Genomic DNA, 10,219 nt, shown 5'->3' with positions numbered 1-10,219 from the left:
CTGCATTAAGGACTCTAAGCTTTGTGAAGGGTATTATAAAAGACATACATGAGGCTGCAGGTTACACCGATTTGTACAGCAAAATTGAACCAAATTTTTGAATGACTTCAGGTATGAAATGGCAAAAATTCTTCCAGTCAGTTAGGCCTATGTGGGCATGAATGCAAAGATACTTTTTCAAGTGCTTCCACAGTCAAATGAACATGGCTGTAAAGCCAGCTTTCAAAAGGCTATAAAAGTAGAAGAAGGGTGGAGGACAAAAAGTTTATATTCCTCAAAAGGGGACTCATCCTACTTACACTCAAAGTAATTTGATATTCTACACTGGTAACATCTGGATAATAGGAACAGAGAAAAAGGAAACAACTGATTTTCTATTACCAAATGCAAGCTATCACAAACTCCACTCCCACCCATCAGCATCGCCCCTTGTGCAAATGCTTTTGCATTATTTTTCAAAGAACTCACTTTGGTTTCACATTGTGCTGCAATTTCTTCAAAAGGTGCTTTCTGGAATTTTTCGATCACAAGGCGTCTCTTTTCCTTCTCTTGCTCCTCAAGTCCAGTATTATCTTTAAAAAAAAAAATTAAGAGCTCCAATTCATGTAACAGCCCACTTATAAGTGACACAAACATTAAGAGGTTGGCCTTTACTGTTACCTAAAAATGGTGATGCAAGCAGAGAATCCCTCCTCAAATGAACAGTATTTAGACAGCCTAAATGAGCAAGTACTAGCCTCATCATATAAATTCCCTGCAATAACAACACATGCCAGAAAAAAACACCAGCATGCACAATTGAACATAGGACCATACCTTGCAATCCCCACTGAGCCAACAGGAGTTTGGACTGAATATGGGTTGCATGATATATTTTAGCTTTAGGTCACCACCACTTGAGTGATGCACGGTCTTTTGTGTTTCAATGACCAACGTATGTAACCTTCTACTTATGTAACTGATAAGCATCCATCACTACTTGCTGGCCCCTTATACTTTAATACAATATGTTTAAAAGGTACTATGTTTTTGTACCACTTGTCTCCCTCCCCCCCACTCAACATGCTTAAAAATGAGGCTCGATGTACATATACTGACCACTGCTTTGGGATTAGGGGACTAAGGTTTACAGTCCTCTGAACAGGCAGAGAATCTTCTTTGGATGAAAAAGTTTTCCAAAATGTAAGCATCATTTTGTACTTGTAGCAATTTTTAGTGGACAGTTTGCAGTTGAAACATCAGCCATTAAGAAGCCCATGCTTATCTACATGGAGATACAGTGAAATTGAACTCAGAAGTTCAAGGTGTAGTTAGCGTTGCAAGGTTTCAACATCTGTGAATTGCAAAAGATTGGAGGACAATTACCAATTGGAGGATTTTGCTAACCTGGGTGTTTTGAACTTGTTTTATCAATTCAAAGAGCAATTCTGTGTTTGTTATCTCCTAAACAGCTATCAGAATTGCAACAGTTGCCAATGGTGCAACTGCACTGGTGCTAGAAGACAGGACCTGGGCCCTTACACCTTGCAAACATGTTACTGGCAGAGATTAAAATTTTGAGTGCAAGTAAACTCATCAACTCTACATGTACTGCAGTCAAATTTTTAACAAGTTCAAGAAACTTATCTTGGATCAAAAAGTCAAGAGGAGCTTCTTTATTTCCATTCATAACAATGAGAACAAGAAGGTTTGCAGATAACATTACAATCTCACTAACAATATTTTTTTTAAAAGCATGACCCCCACAGTTCCTTCCAGAGTGCAAGCGGGGGCATCTGACTTGCAGAACCCTGATTAATAGTGAAATAATACAGAAATGATTTGGCTGAACACACAGTTCCTAGGTCTAGTATGGTGGGTAGGCAGTTGGACAAATCCATTTTTCGTTATAAAGTTACAAAGTTATCACACCTAAACGTTGGAGACTAAAACAGAATCCCTTTAAAACCCATGATGCAAGATTTACAAGAGAAGACCTCTGAGGGATGTTAATATAGCCACCACTATTCAAAATGCACTGTAAATTTTTGCTTCATTGGAATTTGCAAACGGAAAAAAGTCATGAATCTCTGAAGTGTTTTTCAGGCCTTAACTTGTAAGAGCCAAAATCTAGATACAGGTCAAAGCAAGATTCATTTTCAATTGTTTTTTCAGTATGTTTCACTACCCCTAAGGAAATCTGCAAACATAATTCTCACAGAAATGCTTAATATAGATCACTGAAAGGGGTTGGAAACAAGTACATGCAGTTTCAAAATCAATGCGTTTTGTGACAGGAAAACCACATAATATTTTAAGTATGCTAAGCTGTCAGAAATTTGTTTCTGGCAAGTATTTCATTTATTGGACATGACTTGCATTCAAAAGCTTCTCTACCTTTCTCTGCCTCACCAAAAAAACCAAATCCTTGCCTCTCGCATTGATTGGACAGGAGTAAGCTATGTAAACAAAGACTTGCAGTAAATCTCACCAATGGCTTTCTTCAAAGCTTCAAAGGTGATTTCTTCGGTGTTACTGACCTGCAGAAAATAAATGTTTTTTAATTAATTTGAATCACGTATGCTCCTGTAGTAATATGGCAACTAATAAATGCATTAAATGTCACAGTACCAAGTACACCCCTTAAATGTCACAGCACTTTTTCTCATGAACTTGTGTTTGACTCTGATTTTTTTGTTTCTTAGAAATAGAGATTACTATCATATATATAACAAGTAACCTTATACTTCTTCACCATCATAATAAATTTGCTGTTTGATTACTCTTGTGTTCTGCTCAGAACAACAATTCAGTGATCCACCAATTTTATTTTATCTTGGGCACAGCTGATAGGGTCTTACAGTGGCAGTGTGGGGCAACAAAGTATGGGTGTCACTGTCTTCAGTTACCTAGTCTGACAAACTCACCACTGAGATAGAAATTTCTTAAAACAGACATCTACCTGAGGCTCATGTTCAACTTTTTCTGGGGAGAGTGTCAGCAAAGTAACTTAACAAATCAAGAAAATCAGATTAGGGAAAAGAAAATTTTTCCCCACGTTAAATTTCTTTATACTATTTTGCTGAGGAATTTGAGTGTCTTCATACTTTGGAAAAGGAGCTTGACATTTGGCAGAGATTGCCTTTGTGCAAAGGATTATTTTTTTTAGTTGCTAGTGTGGAAAAAAAGGCCATTATAAGGCTCTGAGACGTACTGTGTGCAATTATTCAGTACAGACCTACTGGCAGCAACGCTCTCTAAATGCTACCTGCATGCAGCATTCTGCTGTGGCACTGGGGACTGGTAAGGAGAATGGAGACTTTCCCTATAATCTTGACATGTGCCTCATGTTAGTATCCCAGCTATGTGGAGGAGGAAGCCAACTAAAATCTAGATGAAACAAAAGAGTTAGACCTGAGCTAAAAAAAAAAAGGAGGCATGCCAAAAAAGGAAGACACAAATTAAAAACAGTTAGAAGGTCTAGTAGTTGTCGCTGGATTTGTATTACATTCTCATCTCTGGAGAAAGTATAATGAATACAAATGGAATAGAAAATCCTTTTGGTTGAATAGCTTGTGATTTTTGCTAGAGAATCATCAATTTGGACTTACTGATAACATTTGATCTTGTCCTTCCAGCCCCTCCTAGTTTGACAGCAAACAATCAATGACTGGGTATGTTTTTTTCAACCCAATGTGCATCCACCTTAGAGTCATTTGTTTGTATCAAAAACAGCTAAGTGGCTGAGTTCTGGCTGGCAGCTCTTGCGGGGACTACTCTGGGAGCAGTTTTGCTATAAATAATTCTTGTAAATAGTTCCATAGGCAGGACACCTATATGTCCTTTTCACTCCAGAGGGAGATTGCAGCCTGGGCCTGGCACCAGGGCCCATAAACTGCTTCCTGACTGGTTTCCCATGGCATAATATTTCATTGTCCTGGGTGAATGGTGTCCCCTGATGAATGCTATAATTTTGTAATAGTTCAGCTGCAAGTGTGGTTGGCTGAGCCTGAGGACAAAGACTGAAGCTTAGAGAGCTGGAGGGAGAGAAGGCTGCAGGGAGGACAGAAGGAACCAGAATGGCACAAAAAGACTGTTTTGAAGCAAAGCCTGCTGTGCTGTTTGGGACATTGGCAGCCTGACCCCCTCCTCTTTAAAGAAGAAAACATGGCCCCTTCTTCCCAGGCGAGGACCAGAAGGAGCTCTCGGAGGTGGGGGTGCCATGGCTCACTGGAGAAGCCAAGGACTGAGAAAAGCCAGCAACTCAAACCCAGAGTCCTGCCTCTTGTGAAGCCACGCTAGGGCTGGCTGCAGGGGGTCCTCTCAGGAGATGGAGACCAAATAAGGCTGGTTCTTGGGGGTCCTGAGGAGGGGCTCCTGCCCTGCTGCAAAAGGGATGTTGATCCCGTGACACTATCTATACTGTATTCCTCCTAACTTGAATATGAGAATGTAATGTGGGACTGCCAAAAGGCAGAGCTAACCAGAACATCTTACATTGTGATGTGCCTTTTGGAGAATAAGTGTCCATTAGCAACTGCAAAGGGAAATGTTAATTATTAATATTAACCTTTCAGTTAAGGTGTGAAAGGTTTGCCCAAATAATTAGACATAATGCAGCTTGCCTACAAGGTAATTAGCATCAATTTTTCTACTTACTTTCCAGAAAACAAAGGACAGTGTAAGACGCATTAATTTAGTTATGTTTCTTAAGGGCTGTCCTTAACACCAAGTCAGTAACAATGAGCTAAAATGTTTGATGTTACCTTTATTTTACTCAGTAAGAGTGCAGTATTTCATAATCTATTATGCAGACGACAAACATGTATGCCATATTTCCTCAATAAATCACACTGGTAGAAAGCTAAATGTCTAAAAACTGCAATGAACCAATAACATCTAATATTATTATACAAAACAGGTAATATATTGCAGTGTAAGCAGCAATTTCAGTCAATTAGATGACAGATCTCTAACTGCTTTTTAAGAAAGCCATGAAAACAAAATTGAAAACACTCTTCAGAGAAACTAGAAAAGTTTCATTCTATAGGTTGTCATCTCATGAAAAAAAGACCTCCCTTAAAATAACTTCTGTTTTTCATACCTTATCCTCTGAGTTGCTGCCAGGCAAAATATCCACCTGAATAGACACAGTGTCCACAATACTCTTCCTTCTGGAAAGTCTGTCTTCATCTAGAAGAAAAATATTTTCTCTATCAGAGATAAGACAAGTAAACTCAGGCTTTTCCATATGGCTGTAGATTTGTTTTACTCTGTCAATTTAACTCCAAATCCACTTACTTTATCATTAGGACAATTGTGAAAAAATATACTAAGTTCTAGCATGAATTAGTGATAAAAAAATTAACTTTTCACCTACTAGCCCTCAATTCAAGCATCTCAGGTGAAACTGTTACTATGAAATACAATAGTAATTTAATGCATTGCAATTTGCACTGTTGCAATCTACAAAGGTTTGAATGGAAGAGAATCAAGGTCTTGTGTTTGCAGTTTTAAAATAGAATAGGGCTGTTTGACAGATGGTTCAGTTTCCTGCAGGAAGAAAGATTTATTTGGGAACAAAATACACCTCCTTCCTTTCTCCTTCTGCTACTGAATTCATGTCTACCATAATTTTACTTCCTTGTTCATTTGAACAAATATTTTCGCCTTTCCTGTTTTTAAATTATTTTTTAAGGTCTAAATGCCCTGCAAATTGTTGTTAAAAGGCATACAGTACTCTCACTGGGGCTGCCAATCATGTTTACTGGGGAACACAAAGGCCTCAATACTCTCAAGAGCAAGTCATGCCTGAAAGTAAGCAGTAAGGGGGCTCATGGAGTGGGGGGAGACAGGTGGTCGGGATCAGGCATGGGCATAAGCGGACAGGGGGGCAAGGGTTGGGACATCTGGCCCCTCACCCCCTGCCACTGCTTTCCCTGATATAGTGGGGGGACGTATTTAAGATGACCTTTCAATAATTCCTTCTTCAAAGTAAAATGTTGCAGAAAATGTATGTTGCAGTAAAACGTTACAGCAAATGTTGCAGAAAATTTCTTTAGAAAACTGGAAGAATGAGTAAACCCTGACTGAAAGGCAACTTCTTTCTTTAAACAAATTTCTGTTCTGATGTCATAATGATATTGAAGAAGATACAGCATACATTCAATATTAGAAATTCAACTAACATTTGAAGACCCTATGCAGTTTTAAGAGTAACTGGATAGTGATTTGCAGACCTTGCATGTATTCCATCCACAAACAGTACTTGTTTAGAATTACCTCAAAAATGTTTGAGATAATCTGGGATAGCTTCTTACAGCACCCATGATTTATTTCTTCCTCAGAAGTGTGCATCCAAAAACATTTCCCTTCAAAATATGTGTTAAATGATGGGATTTATTCTGGTGCTCAAGACATGGAATGTGCTTAATGAAGTGATGTATGGTTTGAGTCTCATTTACATTTTTTTTATGATGCACAAATGTTCAATAAAAAAAGAAGTCAGATTTGCACATAGTTTAAGGTTCATTTATATTGTCAGAAAACAGTTAAAGGGCTTTTAATGTAAATGAGAATGGGGCTGCAATCCATTAAACACGCTTTAAGTTCTTAACACTGTTTTTTGTTTGAAGATGATCAAGACAGGTTTTATTTTTTTCCTTCTACCAAATTCAAAACCTGATGTTTGGTCACAGGAGATCAATACTAAAAGGTATCCAGAATAACAAAACTATGCCATGAATGGATGCAGCCTTTATACACAAAGGAGGATATTTCATAGGAAATTACTTCACTGACTGAATCCTAGCCCACAGAAGCAAAATGCTTGACAGAAAAAGATGGTAGTGGAGATATTGCAAACATAAGGTATATTTCAGAAAATGCTCATATCTGTTTTTCCTTTATCATCAAAGGAATATAGCATCAAATGCTTCCATTGAAAAAAGGGGAAAAAACCATCAAAGCAGGATACAAAGTTGTCCCAGGGAAGACTGCGACTAGAGAGAGGTCTAAATAATGCCCTAGGTGGAAAGAGCAGGTGATATCCTAACAAAGAAATATGAAAAGAATCCACATCCACCAGAAAAATGAAACTTTACAGCAGTGACAGAAATTGCTGTCATTTAAGGATACCAGAGACCTTAGTAACTGAGTAATCGCATTAAAATGAATATGGAATGTGCAAGTAGATCCTGTTTCAAAGAACTGCCCACCCTATTTGCTCTAGCTCAACACTGGCAAAATCATCATGAACAGAGGTACCCTGGACTATGTCTGAGAATGAATTATTTCCTTGCTGGTAACAGATCTATCTTCTGGCCCAATCTTTCTATAGCTGGTTGCGCTTTCTGTGTTGGAGTATCGTGAAAAGAAAAAAATGCCAGGTTACATTTCAAAGTTATTTTCATGTGTCTATAAAAATACAAATTAGTATCTATGCATCTCAGGTGCCAACCACATAGAAAGCTTATGTAGAGATCAGCTTGGATTGCTGAGATATTAAGATCCAACAGCCAACTCCAAACTAATCAGCTCTTTATTTCCATGACTAGACAAAACTATTTCTATGGATATATTTTATGACACAATATGTAATCCTCAGCTCAAAGTGGTGCTTCTTTAGTGATGGCTATTAGAGAGCCATACAATATTCACACATCTAAGTTCATGATGACATCATTAAGGAACTGGCCATCTTCAGATGGAGAGCAAATATATCAACACTTAGGTCAACCATCTTGGCCCTTAGCTATTCAGCAGCAAAATGTGTGCACCCAGTACACGAGTGGTTCATACACACAAAAAGAATGGACGCAGTGGTGAATGAATCCTGTAGATACATCACTGGCTGCCTAAAACTAAACAATGTAGACAACCTATCTACATTTTATAGCTCTGTAAAGTTTGTGTGATCACTTATACCTTACATTGAAAAATTCCAGCACTGAGTACTCCTGAATCCATGTGGCTGACCTTGGCGTCCATGTCAGTAATGTAAGGGGCAGGGGAGAGGGGGGAGTTGAAGGGGGTCTGCCGGTGCAACCCTATGCTGCCCAGACCTAGAAGTGGAGCAAAAGCAGCCTTGGACTGTCTGGCCATAGGATGTGGTGCAGGGAAGCAGCAGGAGCAGTGGGGGTCTGAGTCCCCAGGGCAGTTATGACCTTCCCATGGCCAGGCAAAGCAGAGCTTCTCCCAAAGCACTCCTATGACCAAGATGGCACAAGACTGCTCCAGATTCAACAAAGGAATGCTTGCCTCCCCTCCCTGCAAAAATTTTGCCCAGAGCACTAAAATTTAGAGTTACACCTCTGGTCCATGTAGATCCCCACTGGTATGTACCTATTTTCCAGCATTAGTTTCCACATAAGGATAGGAACTTTTCTCCCCCCAAGAACAGAGAAAAAGCAAAATGGGTTTGCAAAGGGACATGTGAAGATGGGCATCTACTTTATGCTCTTGGATCTTAAAGCTAAAAATCCACCCCATGCTTTTAAACCCTGCTCTACAATCTGAGCTCAGGCTTCCCCTTAGTGAAGTGGGGGCCAACCTTCTGGGGAGGAATGCTGCAAGTTATCTTTACCCCTCCTGAAGTACCACTCTGATTCTCTTTTCCTGCCCAATACACTGCTCTGCTTTCTGCTTCCTGCCCTGTTGCCCCTGTGCTTCCTGCCCTCTCCCCAGTCCACCGTGTGTCACATTCAGAGGCTGTTATTGCCACTTGTGGCACCTGTACTGAAAGCTCGCCACTTGTTCTGGTGGATGTCTCACTATGACACAAAGTAAGGGCCTGCTTGCACTGAATAGTTCAATTTGCACTAAGCTGAGGTGTGAATTTAAAATGCAAAAAACATTCCTGAAAATCTTCATGTGGAGGAGGAGGCCTGAATGAAAGCTAATGCTGTGCAAAATTCCTGAACTGTAGTCAGGAGTGAACTACCTTGTTCACCTTGATGAGAAGTTCATGTTGAGACCTAAAAGTATAACTGTATTTGCTCACATACTCTATGCACCTCCCTCCCTCCTCCCCCCCAAATTAGCCATTGAAGATTGGGGTGTGCATTTTAAGCGAGGAAGCTGATTCCTGCAGTGGAATGGAGGCCCGAGCGTGCCAAAGCGGATGCCAGGGGCTGTTCCCTCCAGGTTGCAGGCAGGAAGGGCGGTGTCTGTTATTCAGCCAAAAGCTGGAGGCTTAACTCTGGCATGGCCCCTGCTAACATGGCAGCAGTTTTTGGCTGAGCAGGAAAGGAGGATGAGTAGATTCTGCCCATGCTCCATGGCCCCAGAATTGAGCCATGACTCTGGAAAACCCTTTCTAGTTCATTTTGCTTTCCTAAAATAAGATGCGTGTCTTCTTTTGGGGCATGTTGTATATAAAAGAAAATATGGGATTTCACTGGAAATCTTAACCAGAAGCACTGAGCTAATTTATTTTCCTCACAGTCACAGATGAGATTTCTGGAACCTCCCCCTTGCAACAAAAGTCCAAGTCCCTGGCTCAATTCCATTAATCTCTACCTTCCCTTGAATGTTTATGAACAATATATACATTTTCAATTTTAAAACTTGTGGCACAATAAAAGATGTGGAACAAGTTAAGAAATTATTTTAGTTAAATATGAAAAATGCAATATTGATTGTCATATTTGTTAAAAAAAACAAACAAAAAACCTTCCACATTTTGAAATTTGTCACAGAACCGTGCTGTCAATGCCTGGCATCTTGCTACAGCTTACCATGAAGTACAAGCAGTACTTAGTGCTGCATTTTAGGATAGAAACTCCAAGAATAAAATAAAGTATAACCTGGAAAAGATAGCTACAGTATCAGCAGCAAACAGGAAGACAGCTAATACATAAAAACTAAACACGACACAATATTTGGACTATTTATCTAAAGGTTTTCTAAAAGCAGCTGGTGTGGCTGTGAACGCCCTAGCCACGCAGAGGACAGCTATGCGGAGGGCAAGCGGACCTATAGTTCGGTTTACCTTTCGACTTGTGTCTGCATTTACGAGGCTTTTTGCCTGATGGAAATAGAGCTAAATTCAAAAATATATAACAAGAACAAAAATGTATGTTTAATTAATCAGCTATAAAGAAAAATTCGGAAGAAATGCAGAAAAATCAAAAGAAATCCTATTGCTTAAATGTAAAACAGCTTAAGACTTTCCAAAGATTAGATCTGAAAACAGACAGAAAGACCTCTTATTTCTTCCAACACTTCATTTTTTTCAGCA

General features: G+C 39.4%; 1 protein-coding gene across 5 annotated transcripts in view; it reads right to left on the bottom strand.

Annotated features, from left to right (window-relative positions):
- The window catches only part of EFR3A (EFR3 homolog A), a 156,078-nt gene that overhangs the window by 4,971 nt on the left and 140,888 nt on the right, over positions 1 to 10,219 (bottom strand). For all 5 annotated transcript variants that reach the window (XM_025202103.1, XM_014519164.2, XM_025202102.1 and 2 more), the window contains 3 exons: positions 5,084 to 5,172; positions 2,471 to 2,519; positions 469 to 572 (listed from right to left, as the gene is read on the bottom strand). In XM_025202103.1, the coding sequence (XP_025057888.1) occupies positions 469 to 572; positions 2,471 to 2,519; positions 5,084 to 5,172 (242 nt within the window). The remainder of the gene's footprint in view (positions 1 to 468; positions 573 to 2,470; positions 2,520 to 5,083; positions 5,173 to 10,219) is intronic.

The sequence above is a fragment of the Alligator sinensis genome, unplaced genomic scaffold (genome assembly GCF_000455745.1).
Source record: "Alligator sinensis unplaced genomic scaffold, ASM45574v1 scaffold651_1, whole genome shotgun sequence".
In the NCBI taxonomy this organism is placed as follows: Eukaryota; Metazoa; Chordata; order Crocodylia; family Alligatoridae; genus Alligator; species Alligator sinensis.
Note: the sequence above shows the minus strand (reverse complement) of the source record. Positions and strands in the feature narration are given on the sequence as shown.